General features: G+C 42.2%; 1 protein-coding gene across 1 annotated transcript in view; it reads left to right on the top strand.

The window, feature by feature from the left end:
* The window catches only part of SLC49A4 (solute carrier family 49 member 4), a 134,832-nt gene that overhangs the window by 79,314 nt on the left and 40,087 nt on the right, over nucleotides 1–15,431 (top strand). The window contains exon 3 of the mRNA XM_039494267.1: nucleotides 5,655–5,923. Within this exon, the coding sequence (XP_039350201.1) occupies nucleotides 5,655–5,923 (269 nt within the window). The remainder of the gene's footprint in view (nucleotides 1–5,654; nucleotides 5,924–15,431) is intronic.

Genomic DNA, 15,431 nt, shown 5'->3' with positions numbered 1-15,431 from the left:
AATGTGAAGTCTTTAATTCAAAAAAATCCCCCCCCTCATTTAAGTTATTTGGATAATGTACTGAATTAAAACGTGATGTCTCATCTTGGGTTCGTACAGTGACGTGAATATTTTTGTAACTCTGAGGTTATATATGCGATTATTGACCTTTACAAAGATAATAGGTCTTCATTTTGCAACTTGCTCAAAGACAGCATGTCATTTCTTAACCCATTCTGGAGCATTGTTTCAGTACTGATTTAATCTCTCTGCTAAATCACCAGATTCTTCTTCAAGTGCTTGCTCATGTCCATTCCACATTAGGTGTGTGCGTGCTGCATGCACTGTTGCCGGAGACTTTTCCCTCAGCGGTATCCATCGGGCCAGCTCTAGCGCCCTTTGATGCCTCACATCTATGTGCTGGTATAGGAGGTCCCACTGGCCCCCACCTCCTTTCAGTTCCTTATTGTCCATGATGGTTGCTAGAACAACTCCTTTTGCAGACCCCATCTTCTCTCCCTGACACTTCGAACAGGGCAGAGAAGAAATTCTATGTGCCCTGAATACCTATACTCTAACCCCCTTCCTGGCTCCCTAGTTATATCGACAGCTAATGAGAGGTCTAGACAGGGCTAAGAAAGTACTACCCACAAACAGAAGGGCACAAGGAAACACTATCTGTTTGGGAGAAAATTCAACAGGTGGACTCCCCAAGCCCTGCTGGGGAGATACTATTACAATTTGTGGGACTCCTTGTACAAATTTAAAGACTGTGTCAGGACTGAAGGCAGAAATTTTCTGCCCTCTTAAAGGAAGGAAAGAATGTTGCCAGAGCCTCACTCCAGGCGGCATTGGACCCAGCCGACGCACAGCCAGGATGATGGCCTCTGCAGTTGCCATGAGGCGATGCTCTTGACTGCAGTTCTTGGGGCTACCTCAGGATGTTCAGCTGTCGATTCAGGACCTCCGTTTTGAAGGCTCATCGTTTTTTTTCAGTGCAAACAGACACAAAGATCCATGGCCTAAAGGACTCAAGGGTTACCTTCAGGTCACTAGGCCTCTATGCACCATCTACTCTGAGGAAGCACTTTAGGGCTCAACAGCCAGTCCACTTTTTGGCTCCGCCACCAAGACAGGACCTGGTTAAAAAGAAGGGGCAGAGGTTACAAGTGTCATCAACCACTTCTATCCACCTCAGCTTCGATGCCAGGATCACATAGGTACTCCGGTGGCCCCAAGCATGCCTTTTGAAAGTACACTCAAAGGCACTATATCAGTTTCTGCTTTGAATCCTCCCCCCGCCCCCTTTGATTTTGGACCGATTTTCACACTTCAGCCCAGTGTGGTCCCACATCACACCAGACCCCTGGGTGCTAAATAGAGTGGCAAATAGTTATACTCTTCAGTTTTCATCCACTCCTCCCTCCCACCCTCCTCCTCCTTCAGGGAACCTTCTCACGAGCAACTCTTAGCCCAAGAGGTGCAGATCCTCCTACAGATGGGGGCTGTGGAAGAGTCACTTCAAAAATTGAGAGGGAAAGAGTTTTACTCCCAATATTTCTTAATCCCAAAGACCAAGGCGGGAGGATGGGGCTTCGTCCCATCCTGGACCTGCTTCGCCTCAACAGTTATCTCAAGAAACTGAGGTGTCGCCTGGTCTCCCTGGCCTCCATCATCTCCTCCCTCAATCCAGAGGATTTGTGCTCTACCCTCAACTTAAGGATACTTACTTTTACATTTCCATCTTCCATGGCTACAGAAGATTCTTCAGATTTATCGTAAACCAGACCCATTACCAGTCCACCCTCCTTGCATTTGGCTTGTCTGCAGCCCCTTGGGTTTTTACGAAATGCATGGTGGTGGTAGCAGCCTTCCTCAGAAAGCAAGACGTTCAAGTCTACCCGTATCTCGATGACTGGCTGATCAAGGGTTGCTCAGAGGCCCAAGTAAAGAACAGCACGGGCCTGGTCCAAGCCACTTTCTGAACACTGGGCCAATTGATAAATGAACTAAAGTCGATTCTCATTCCAGTACAGGGAATAGAGTTTATCGGGCCAGTGCTCGACTCAACCCAGGCCAGAGCCTTCCTTCCAGAGGCTCGATTCCAAACAATGTCGGCTCTGATATCCCAGGTCACAGCCCACCCAGTCAGAACAGCCCAGGTTTGCCTCAAGCTCCTGGACACATGGCCGCGTGCACTTCCATGTATGGCGTGCACTTCCATGTATGGCATGCAAAGCTGCGCCTCAGGTCCCGCCAGGCATCGTTAGCTTCAGTGTACTCACTGAACAGACACCCCTTGGACTCAATAGTTACTGTTCCGGCCCCGGTCCTTGCCTCCCTCAACTGATGGAAGAGACCTCCAGTTGGCAGTGGTGGGCATTCCCTTTGTTGCCCCCCAGCCATCTGTGTCCCTAGTGTTGAACGCTTCAGACCTAGGTTGGGGAGTCCACCATGATCGCCTCAAGGGCAGGGCCTGTGGTCCCTGGAAGAGCTGTTCTGGGCATAAAAATGTCAGGGAGTTAAGAGCCATCTGCTTACCTTGCCGAGTGTTTCAGGCAAGGTAGTGCGAGTATTGATGGACAACACCACGGCCATGTTCTACATCAGCAAGCAGGGAGGAGTATGCTCCTCCACCCTATGTCACTAGGCCATCCATCTATGGGACTTCTGCATGAAGCATTTAATCCATCTCGAGGCTTCCCATCCTCCAAGGGCCCGGAACATCCTGGCTCATCACCTCAGCAGATCTCTCTCCTCTTACCACGAGTGGTCCCTTCACCCAGAGGTCACCAGGTTCATCTTCCAAGAGTGAGGATCTCCCCAGGTAGACCTGTTCATGACCAAGCAGAACAGGAAATGCCATCAGTTTTGCTGACTGCACGTGCACAGCCCTGGCTCCCTTTCAGATGCCTTCCTGTTTGCATGGACAGAGCTCCTATACTGTGTATTTTCTACAGTTCCTCTAGTACACAATGTCCTTCTAAAAATCAAGCGGGACAGGGTGAGAGTTATTCTTATGACCCTAGCATGGCCATGCCAACACTGATTTGGCATGCTGCTAAACTTATCAGTAGCACCCCTGCTATCACTCCCACTCTGTTCGGACCTGATTTCGCAATACCACACCGTTTGCTCCACCGAATGTCAGGTCACTTCACATGATCACATGGAAGCTCCATGGCTGAACCTGGAGGAGCAAGCCTGTTCAGAACACATTTGACAAGTCTTGCTGGGTAGTAGGAAGCCGTCCACTAGGGCTACCTACCTCACCAAATAAAAGTGTTTCTTGATATGGTCATCCCAATGAGGCTTTTCTCTGGCTTGATTTTCCTTCTGTCTGTTCTGAAGTACTTGTTTCACCTAAAACAACAAGGCACGGCACACACATCTGTCAAGGTACACCTAGCAGCAATTTCAGCCTTCTATCCGCCAGTGGGCAGTCGGTCAGTTTTCTATCACGAGATGACAATTCGCTTTCTTAAGGGGTTAGAGAGACTTCACCCTCAGGTTTGCAAACAATTCCCCCGTGGGATTGAACTTGGTCCTATCAAAACTCACAGGCCCTCCCTTTGAGCTGTTAGTATCATCTCCTCTGCTGTTTCTCTCCTGGAAGGTTGCCTTCCTGATAGTAATTACTTCAGCTAGAAGGATCTTTGAAATCGGGGCCCTTACGTCAGAACCATCATACTCTGTGTTCTTCAAGGACAAGATTCAGCTGCACCCCCATCTGCCTGCTAAAGGTGGTTTCGCAGTTCCATAGCAACCAAGCCATTTTTCTGACAGTCTTCTTCCTGAAGCAGCACAAGAATTCAGAAGAGCAGCAGCTTCACTCATTGGATGTTAGGCGTGCCCTCACCTTCTACATCGAAAGAACTAAACTACTTCTCAGATCCACGCAACTTTTTGTGTCAATAGCAGAGAGGATGAAAGGCCTACTGGTTTCAGCTCAAAGAATCTCATCCTGTATAACCTCCTGTGTTCAGGCATGCTACGAGCAAGCGAATGTTCCACTGCCTGCCATCCTGACTGCTCATTCCACAAGAGTGCAGTCCTCTTCAGCAGCATTTCTGGCCCAGGTTCCGATCCAAGACATTTGCAGGGCCACAACATGAGCAACACATCTTGAAGAACAACTTGTTACAGAAGGTCAGTAACTGTTCGTTTGGGGTTTTTTGGGACCTCCAATCTAAGAATTGAACATGCTTGATCTTGCTTAGCTTGCGATGTCCATTAAAATCATAGCATGAGATAGTATAGCTGCAGTTGCATATTACAAAGAAAGGATAACACATCTAATTGTTAGATCTATAACAAATATTTTTCCTTTTATTTAATCGTTAATATAATTTAACCCCCCAAGTAAAGAGTCAGTAAAATGTTTCCTTTAGATGGTATGTGATGGTGTTTTTTTGCTCTAAAGTATCTTTTATAAGTTTCCTTAATAGATTTGGATTGAAATTAATGTTGAATGAGTGGAATTCATCAGGTTTTTTTATAGGCACATGTTAGATTTTTAACTTGATAAACTGTCTATCAGCCTTTTCCCGAGATTTTACGTTTTAAAGCTTCTGCAATGCTCTATGACGTTCAGCATTTGTGGCTTGAAGTGTTGCCTAAATGCTGATTAAGCTTGGCTTATGTTTCCCATTTTTAGGCCATATCGTTGTTTCTTATGACTATGTTCTTGCAGCAGTAACAGAGGGTTCACATTTCATTTTTTAAAAATAACCATCAAAATAAATTTTGAAATCACCTCCACTCTCATCTTAAGGTGTATCCTTTTGGAGATTGAAAATGATTTTGGCTGGCTTGCTAGCTAGATTGTCCCTGACTGCTTTTTTAGACTTCATGTCTTTTATAAATTCCAAAAGGTCTTGGCATCTCAAGTCTGATTACATTTGCAAAAGTCAAAGTGGAAGGTTTCTGGCTCGATTCCTTGTTTATAAGAGACCTCAAAAATTCCTCCATGTGTGTGCTGACTGTGCCAGTGCTGGATGTGTGTGTTCAGTGTCTATAGTGTTTGAGACTAATACCTTTGTTTTGATTTCCAGCTGTTAGACCCAGGTGAGAGTGCATCAGGGAGTGGGGCAGGGGAAAGGGCAATTGTATTTTGCTACATGGCTGTTCTAAATAGCAGAATATGACTCTGTCTCAGAACAACTAAGGGTCCAATCTTATCTTGCTTTTAGCGTAAATCTTCCATTAGTGTGGAAGTAAATAATATAATGAAAATATGCAAAAGGGCTTTGTGATAGATCCAAAATTGAAACCTGATAAGGGGTTTAAAACTCCCAGTGGGACTCATGCCTGCGTAACACACATGGGGTTCGGTTTAACATTTTGAAGCTTGACTGTGACTAAGCCTCTTTCTTCCTTTATACCCTATCATGCTATCCTCCTCTCCAAAGCAATGTCACTCTTTTATTCCCTTCACCATTCCTTCTTTGAAGAGAACATTTAACTTCTCCATTCATTTAAGTGCTATTAAGAACAAAGAAGCTTCTAAATTCTTCATGAGTCTAGTCCTGCTTCTCTTAGTATAGAATATTCCTTTTCTGCTAATGATTTCTGCATGTCTTTTGTGGAGTTACACATTTTAGTGCATTCTATATCTTATATAATGTTTAAATAATTACTTTGTAAATGTCTGCATATTCTTTTCTCCATTTCAGACTGATTCATGGAGGGCAGCTGTTAAATGGATTGGCAGGTCCAACTGTAATGAATGCTGCTCCATTTCTCTCCACTACCTGGTTTTCTCCTGATGAACGTGCCACTGCAACAGCTATTGCATCATTGCTCAATTATCTTGGTGCAGCATGTGCATTTTTAGTAGGACCTCTGGTGGTTCCATCTCCTAATGAAACATCCCATCTTGCACTTGCATCTGAAAGTAACTCTGAGCATATCAAGGACCGCATTGAGGCTGTGTTGTATGCAGGTATTTTAAAACTAATTTACTTTTATTGTGTCTAAAGTGTGAACTACTACCCTCTAGTGGCTGGCCTGCAGACAAAACTGCTGATGGCTTAAAGAGTAGTTGTCCTATAGCTCAAGTGGTAGAATCCTGGGTTCTAGGGGGAGCTAAATTCTGTTCCCTTTTCCACATGTGTGGGGTAACCAATTGGGCTGTCTCTCTGAATGCAGACACAGATTCATTCCAAATGCAGTATCTGGTCTAGTTTTTCATATCTTCTGATTTCCCAGGACAAATATCTTCCACTAGGGCTTTGTGTTTTAATACAGAACTTCAGAATTATGCTTGTTTTGTTGAACTTTTTTACAGTAAACCTCTCACTACCAGTTCATGTTTCTCTTTATCATTAACAGTGATAGTGTAAATCCAGCAATCTCTCAGCATTTCATGCTTAACTTCTGTGTTAAATCAGTCCTCATTTAGGGCTTAAATGTGTGAGAGTTAGGGCTATCGATTAATCACAGTTAACTCAAGCGATTACCTCCAAAAAAGTAATCACGATTAAAAAAATTAATCGTGATTAATTGCAATTTTAATTGCACTGTTAAACAGTAAAATACCAATTGAAATTTATTAAATATTTTTGGATGTTTTTCTACATTTTCAAATATATTGATTTCAGTTACAATACAGAATTCAAAGGGTACAGTGCTTACTTTATATTATTATTTTTATTACAAATATTTGCACTGTAAAATGAGAAACAAAAGAAATAGTATTTTTCAATTCACCACATACAAGTACAGTAATGCAATCTCTTTATGGTGAAAGTGCAACATACAAATGTAGATTTTTTTTTTTTTGTTACATAACTGCACTCAAAAACATGCTTTGGCCACCATTCCAGAGGACATGCTTGCATGCTGATGACGCTCGTTTAAAAAAATATGCATTAATTGAATTTTGTAACTGAACTCCTTGGGTGAGAATAGTATGTCTCCTGCTCTGTTTTACCTGCATTCTGCCATATATTTCATGTTATAGCAGTCTCAGATGATGACCCAGTACATGTTGTTCGTTTTAAGAACACTTTCACTGCAGATTTGACAGAATGCAAAGAAGGTACCAATGTGAGATTTCTAAAGATAGCTACAGCACTTGAACCAAGGTTTAAGAATCTGAAGTGCCTTCCAAAATCTGAGAGGGATGAGGTGTGGAGCATGCTTTCAGAAGTCTTAAAAGAGCAACACTCCGATGTGGAAACTGCAGAACCCAAACCTCAAAAAACAAAACAAAACAAAAAAAAACCCCTTCTGCTGGTGGCATCTGACTCAGATGATGAAAGTGAACATGCGTCGGTCTGCACTGTTTTGGATCATTATTCATTAGAGACCTCATCTAGCATGGAGCATGGAATGTGGAATGGAAATGGAAGGATGATGAACATGAATTTTTTTATAGTTTTGGCATTGCATAATCTCAATGGCAGCTATAACAGTCCCATGCGAACCCCTGTTATCACTTTCAGGTGACATTGTAAATGAAGTGGGAAGCATTATCTCTTGCAAATGTAAACATTGTGTTTGTTTGTGAGATTTTTGGATGAAAGAAGGAGGGACTGAAGGACTTGTTTGTTTTTTTGTTTGTTTTTTTTTTTTTTTTTTAATTTTTTTTTACATTTCTACATTCACTTCATCAACTTTCATGATAATTATACAGTTGTATGATGTGAATTGAATGTGAATTGAAATTTTTTTTTTCTTTTTAATATTTTTAAAAAAAAAAAAAAAACTGTACACTTGTTGTGTTGTTGTGTTGTGTTGTGTGTGATATGTTAAATCAATAAAAAAAAAATAAAAAAATAAAATAAAATAATTAATTAAATTCTATTATATTTAATCTATTACAATTAATTTTTAATGCGCTTTTTTTTTATTAGTAAAATCTTTTTGTTAAAATTTGTTAAGTAATTATTTGTTAATATAAAATTTAATAATATAAATTTTTTTAACCAAAAAGTACTTAATGCTGTTCTTTAATAACTGTCACATAAATCTATTCAGAAGCAATAATCTAAAATATTAATAAATATACATGAATGTGAATAATAAGAATGCAAAAAAAATATTTACTGTAAATGATTTATTTTTTTTTCTTTTTCTTTTCTTCAGCAGTTCTTTCTGCAAGGTAAAATTTATTCTAGTCATGTTCAGTGGCAAATTTTTTTTTTTCAAAGATGATGAAGATTTTTAAGAAAAGATGAGGCTTCTTTCTTCTTCTATCTAAATTCTATTAACTCTTCTATTGTATAAGAATTCATTTCAGTTTTCTTTCTAGTTAATTTTCAAGAGTTATTCTCTCTGAGTTTTTGTTTTTATTTTTATTTTTTTATTTTTTTTTTTTTTTTAATTTGTAAAGACAACCATATTGTATCCTGCTATATATTTGCATTATGTGCCAGTCCAGTCTTCATGGTGAGTTTTTTTTTTTATTCATTCTTCACAGAGTGAGGGTCTTTTCTTTACTTTAATAACAAGCATTTGTTTAGCAATTTTCATAATAACCCATAATTTGGATCTGGGGTTTGATGCTTTGCTCATAGTGCTTCCATGCCTGGTATGTGTTGCTTATATGTGTGCTTTCCGCCATGTATGCCATTGTGTCAGTGCACAGTTGCCAGAGAATTTTTCCTCAGTGGTATCTGTCGGGCTGCGCTCCACATGCCTCTCTGGTGCTGCGCCTGCACACTGGCCCTGCACCCCCCGCCCTTCTCCTACCTTCTTAGTTTGCTTTGGCAAGGCCTCACCTTCTGGAAGAAGGTGTTCATTCAGTGATTTTTTTTATTCTTTATTTTTTTTTTTTTTTAATAGTTAGTTTTTTATTAGTTAGTTAGTCTAGTTAGTTAGTTAGAGTCCTTCTAGTTAGAAGGAGACATCTTCTTCTTCTCTTCAGATTTCCTCAGCTCTGGCTCTCTGGTCTTATAACAGAGGTGACCAGATCCATCTTTCAGAGGTGGGCGGTCTCCCCAGGTAGACTGGTTCACAACCAGGCAGAACAGGAAATGTCAGCAGTTTTGCTCACTGTGCAGTCACAGACCAGGCTCCCTCTCGGATGCTTTCCTGCTTCCGTGGACAGACCTCCTGTTCTATGCATTTTCCCCCAGTTCTTCTGGTGCACAAGATCCTTCTGAAAGTCAAGCAAGACAAGGCACAGGTTATCTGTGTAGACTCTGCGTGGCCACAACAGCACTGGTTTGGCATGTTTCTGGACCCCTGCCCCAGACCTGATCTCTCAAAACCACAGCCATTTACTCCACCTGAACCTCGGGGCCTTTCACATGACTGCGTGGCAGTTCCGTGGTTGAACCTGGAGGAACAGGCCTGCTCAGAGCAAGTCCTCCCGGTCTTGCTAGGTGGTAGAAAATCGTTTACTAGAGCGACCTACCTAGCCAAGTGGAAGCGCTTCTCGGTGTGGTCATCCCAACAAGATCTCTCACCGATCCAGTCGTCCCTCCAGTCTGTGCTGGAATACCTGCTCCATCTGAAACAAAAAGGTCTGGCCTTTTCATCAGTCAAAGTACATCTAGCGGCAATTTCAGTCTTCCACTCTCCAGTGGATGGTAAGTCTGTCTTCTCTCATGAAATGTCCATCCGCTTTCTCAAAGAGATAGACTTGACGCTCAAATTTGTGAACCGATTCCACTGTGGGACCTAAATCTGGTTTTGTCAAGACTCTCATGGGCCCTCCCTTTGAGCTGCTGGCATTATGCCCTTTTCCAGATCTCTCCTGGAAGATCGCCTTCCTGGTGGCAATTACCTAAGCCAGGAGAGTCTCAGTAATTAGGGCCCTTACGTCAGAACCCCTGTGTATGGTGTTCATTAAGGACAAGGTTCAACTGCACCCCATCCTGGTATTTCTCCCAAAGGTAGTCTTGCAGTTTCATAGTAACCAGTCTATTTTCCTGCCAGTTTTTTTCCTGAAACAGCACACCAATTCAGAGGAGCAGCATCTCCACTCACTGGATGTTAGGCGCGCCCTGGCCTTCTATGTTGATAGGACCAAGCCGTTCTGTAAATCCATGCAGCTGTTCATGGCAGTAGCAGACAGGATGAAAGGCTTGCAGGTCTCAGCCCAGAGAATCTCATCCTCGATCACCTCCTGTATTCATATGTGCTACAAACAAGCGGGCATTCCACCTCCTGCTATCTTGACCATTCCTTTGACAGGAGCTCAAGCTTCATCAGTGGCATTTCTGGCCCAGATCCTGATCCAGGACATTTGCAGAGCTGCGACCTGGTCATCAGTACATACCTTCTCCTCCCACTACTACGCCATCACTCAGCAGTCCTGAGATAATGCCGAGTTTGGATGAGCAGTGTTGCAATATGCATGTCCATGAACTCCGAGCACTCAAAGAAAAAATGGTTACTAACCTTTCCGTAACTTGTTCTTTGAGATGTGTTATTCATGTCCATTTTGTGACTCACCTTCCTGCCCCTCTATCAGAATTACGGGCAAAAGGGAACTGAAAGGGTGTGGGACTGTCCAGGCCCCTCATACTGGCGCATGAGTACACGGCACCTGAGAAGGTGCTTAGAGACGGCCTGATAGATACCACTAAGGGAAAATCTCTGGCGACAGTGCACATGGTGCACACACATCCAACATGGAATGGACATGAGCAACACATCTCAAAGAACAACAGTTACGGAAAGGTTAGTAGCTGTTCTTTTCCTTTTGAGTGACTCACTTTTTTCTGGAGCCAGATGTATTGAAACTGAAGGGAAGTACAATTTTGGGCTACAGCCTTTTTAAGAGGCAGATAAGATGTTGCATCCGAAAGGTTCCATGGCAGATCAAAGTAATGGTTCATGAGAAAGGAGTGCAAGGGAAAACTGATATCCCTTTTCCTGGCCTCATGGCTCAGTGCGGCTCTATAGTAGTAATGTTGATGGAGATCTTAATGGTAGGTAGCACAGATTTTCTGCATTCCTGAAATGGAAAGGGTTTTTATGAGAATCCCTCCTTGAGACTTGTGGGTGGTATTGTCATGGGTGCAGAAACATTGTGTTGCATCTTTTAAATTTCCTGGGGAGCAACATTTCATAAGGCTGCTGTAAGTTTTTTTACTTTATTCAGCAGACTTTTAAACACACAACTGGATTTTTCTGTCTGACTTCACCTGCTGTGTTAGTGATGTGTCAGCGGGGATGAGATTCTCTTTTGAGGTATAGCTCCTTTGCACCACTCATATAGTGAATGGAAGCTGGATCCTGGATATAATTGTCCAGTAGAGAATTCTGCTGGTTGTGGGGAAACTGTCAGCTAGTTTAAAGGTGTCAGACTGGCTCAAGACACTATCACCCTGGACAACATAGGAAAGGGACTGGGATGAGACAGTATAGCTCACAGAATCCGAGAGCTGTAACTTACTCCCTGATGGCCCCATCCCCACTCTCCTGCAACCCTTGGAGCTCAGATATGGGAGTGAATTTCCACCATACTGTGTAACAATAATACTTAGTAATTATATAGCTCTATTCACCTGCAGACCTTAAAGCACTTCACAAAGGTGATAGGTATCATTCTTCCCATTTAACAGATGGGGAAATGGAGAGATTAAGGGACTTGCCTAAAGTCACATAGCAAGCTAGTGGGGCACCTCAGAATAGAACTCGGGTCTCTTGACACCCATTCCTTTGGCACAGCCATTGGGCCATGATGCAGCTCTCACTTTGAGATTTTGGATATACTACAAGAGTTGTTAACCTTGGATTGGTAGCATGGCAAAAGCATATTATTTTTCTAAAGCATATTTTGTGTAATGGTGGATAAGGCTGTAAGTATACATAGATTTGCTTTACAATCTTTCTCTGAACCATTCCCTTCCCTATTTCTGTTTAATGTAGTGATGTTCCTTGCACTAAGAGCTCGGCTGAATTAAGGTCAGACTTAACAAAGCCCTGGCTGCGATGATTTAGTTGGGGATTGGTCCTGCTTTGAGCAGGGGGTTGGATAGATGACCTCTCGAGGTCCCTTCCAACCCTGATATTCTATAATTCTATGATCATGGCGTCCTATTGTCATATCTGCATACCATATTCTGAACCCCATGACTGAAATAACAGGTATGTTCAGATCAAAATCAAGTTGCATTACCTAAACTGCATGGGGAAGTTTGCCTTGCTGTTGGCTCTAAACAGAGCTATTAGCCATTCATTTTCTGGCGCATGAAATTAAACCCGTCACATTTATTATTACAACATTGTAGGTTCTTTCCTTATTGCATTGCAATTCAGTACAGGATTAGGGCTTTTTAAGACTGGATATACCTTTTCAAAAGGAGAAATACCTTTCACCATCTACAAAGATACTTGTACCTCTGGATATAAAACTTTCCCTTTCCCATTTAGAGCCTACTCAACTAGCCAGGTGCCCATTTCTCAGGCAGAGCTGGGGCCATCCCTTCACTATGACATACAGGGGGTCCCCGGTATATCTCTTCCCCCTTCTCTGTTGTTTCAGATATCTGTCGCTCATCAATAGGGGAACCTTGGTTCTGATCCGCATATCCGTCGTGAATTGGAACACCTTCTCCTATTGTACAGTTCAGTACTGTACTTGCATCTGCTGGCCACGTTCAAGGCTTATTACATATGGAGGACATTCTCCATGCTGATTAAGGAGATGGCAGGTGAAGGAAAGCCCAGTGTAAAGGAGTTTTGGAAGTCCTACAACATCTCGAACGGCGTGGAAAACATTGACGCGTCATGGGAAGATTTGTTGCTGTTCCTGCTCTTGAGTTGGTGAAGGATGTCAGCTTCGAGGAGGTGGAGGAGGAGGATGTACAAGAATTGTTGGAGTCTCACACTGAGCAACTGACAAATGATGAACTGATCGAGCTGGACCAACAATGGATATCCAAAGAAAGCAAGGACAATGACGACAATGACGTAGGGAAGGAAGCCAGGAGTCTGATGACAAAGAATCTCTTCCGTTTCTTTGAATTGCTGGATGAGATGATGGAAATCATACAGAGCGGTTATCCTTTTTGTGAACAGTCTGCCAAAGTCTCCAGGGCTCTCAGTGATGCAGTGGCTTCCTACAGGGAGATCTGTCGTTTAAAGATTCATGCAGGAGAGCAGACGTTGATAAAATCCTTTTTAAGATTTCTGCAGGCAAAAAGCCAGCCCAAGAAAACCCAGCCACCACCCCTACCTAAGTTTAGCATAATTGACACTATTTTATACTGTATTATTGTATTAAAATGTTCTGTGTGTTTGAATGGTGTTAGTAGGGTTCTGCATTATTTTATTCAATGTTTTGTATGTAAAATGTGTACTCTATAACCTGTCATTGTAAAAAGGTGCACTGTTTAGGCGAATAAAGCATTGTCATAGGCGAGTGTGTTGAAGTTGTGAATGCATTCCTCCCCGCCCCCATTCCATTATTTCTTATGAGGAAAAATTCTCCGGTATGCATGGTTTTGGTATCCATCGCCCTTTTCAAGAACAACCCCAGTGTATACAGGGGGACCCCCTGTGTACAGGTCATTGTGGCATGGTGCTCAGATTGCTTTCATGAGGTATTAGAGATTCACTCTTCAGCAAAAGACATACAGCTCCATGCTCAGTGTAGCATTTCCTGACAATTAGTTTGTTGACGGTTCTTGTTCTCCCTTCTTGTTTCAAGTGCTTTGGTGGATCCATCCAGTGTTGCTGAAAGAATTGTCAGGAGGAAGGCAGTCAGTTACTGTTAAAGAGCTCTTGTCTCTGACTGCAATTTCCTTGGCACTTACAGTACATCCCTTACATCTGACCTTTTCCCATGTCTTGCTCTTATTGTTAAACTCTAATAATAAGCTGGTAAACTTGGCCTAGGCTTGCTTTTCTTCTTTTATCTAGAGCAGCGGTTCTCACAACAACATTTTTGGTTGCCTCAGAGTCCAGCCACCAATTCTCACTGGTGGCCGCACTGACACTTTTTTCCTAAAATACTTAATTAACTTTAGGAAAAACAATTAAATAAGCACAGATTCACATCCAAATAATTGTAATTTATACACCTCACCCTGATATAACGTGACCCGATATAACACGAATTCGGATATAACGCGGTAAAGCAGCGCTCCGGGGGGGCGGGGCTGCATGCGCCGGTGGATCAAAGCAAGTTCGATATAATGCGGTTTCACCTATAACGTGGTAAGATTTTTTGACTCCCGAGGACAGCGTTATATCAGGGTAGAGGTGTATTTGTAGGGTTTTTTGGCAGACTCAATAACAAAAATAATGCTGCCTTCCTTTTCATGCCCCCTCCTCCCCCCAATCCAGGGCTTAATGGGTCCTGGACCTTGCTGTGAAAAGTGATATTTGTTAATATCACAGCACACTTAGCAGCTACCTGGGAGGCAATAATGTACAGCAGCATAGAACTTACTGTATTTGTATAGCCTAGAGGCAGTGGTGTTATAGGGTACAGTGGGGGTAGCTAACGTATCCTTCACCCTCAAAGACAATCCTTTTATGTAGGAAACAGCAGTAGGAAGAGGAAACAGCAGTAGGAAGAGGAAACACGGCTTCGTCCAAAGTGAATCATTTAGTATTTGATGCTGGAGAACAAAATGGTCAAATCTACATGAATTCATCCTCAAAATAAATCCTGTGTGTTTATATTTTTTTTTCCATAGAGCAAACTGAAACAGTTATTCTGTTTTTTTTCCCCACCTGGTCCATTCAGATTCTGTGTATCATTTACGTTTCACTTTCATGAATTATTTTCTCCTCATTTGGCAAAGCAGTTGGCAAAGTGCCTTCTCTCTCTGAATTGACTTTATTTAAATAAAAAAAAAAGTATTTAGAGAGGAGGAAACTAAAGCAATCCAGTACCCAGCACTACTGGATTTCTAGATAGTATTTCCAGGTAGTACTGGTGAATCACTTCTTTGTAATAAGATCCCAGGTGCTCCTCAGAGGACATAATCCATAGCTATAGGATTGCCTATACAGTAGTAAAGAATCCTGTTTTTAAGAGTTTAGGAAAACTAGCATATTAGGGTTAAGCCTGTGAATAGGGAGAATGCTGTGTAAAATTGTAAAGGCCTGTAAATGTTAGATGGGCTGGGGGTTGATTAACATTTGTGGCTTTCTCTCATAAAGGCTGATCATGAGACTTGCTGAGTGTCTTATGCAGGTTCAGGCCCAAATTGCCACACTGAAATTTCTGACAGACAAACCCACTGCTGTTGAGCAAAAGCAGCATCTGCAAACAACTCTGTTTCTTCATTTCTCTCCCATTTATGTCCATTCTCTCCTTGGGGCATGGCTGACTGTACTTTCCTTCTTACATTGTAAATCTGTCTGTTACCACAGTAACACTCTCTGTGTGTGCTGTTTCTTGACTCCATCTTTGTTGAATTCTTTTTCATGTCTTCATCATTGTGTGCTGTGACTATTGAAATTCATTGCTCTAGGGCTTCCCCAAGTCCCAGCTGTCCAAACTCGAGCATGTACTGCTACCTGTCTTCTCATACAAT

This window comes from Mauremys reevesii, linkage group 11, assembly GCF_016161935.1.
Source record: "Mauremys reevesii isolate NIE-2019 linkage group 11, ASM1616193v1, whole genome shotgun sequence".
Taxonomy (NCBI): domain Eukaryota; kingdom Metazoa; phylum Chordata; order Testudines; family Geoemydidae; genus Mauremys; species Mauremys reevesii.
Note: the sequence above shows the minus strand (reverse complement) of the source record. Positions and strands in the feature narration are given on the sequence as shown.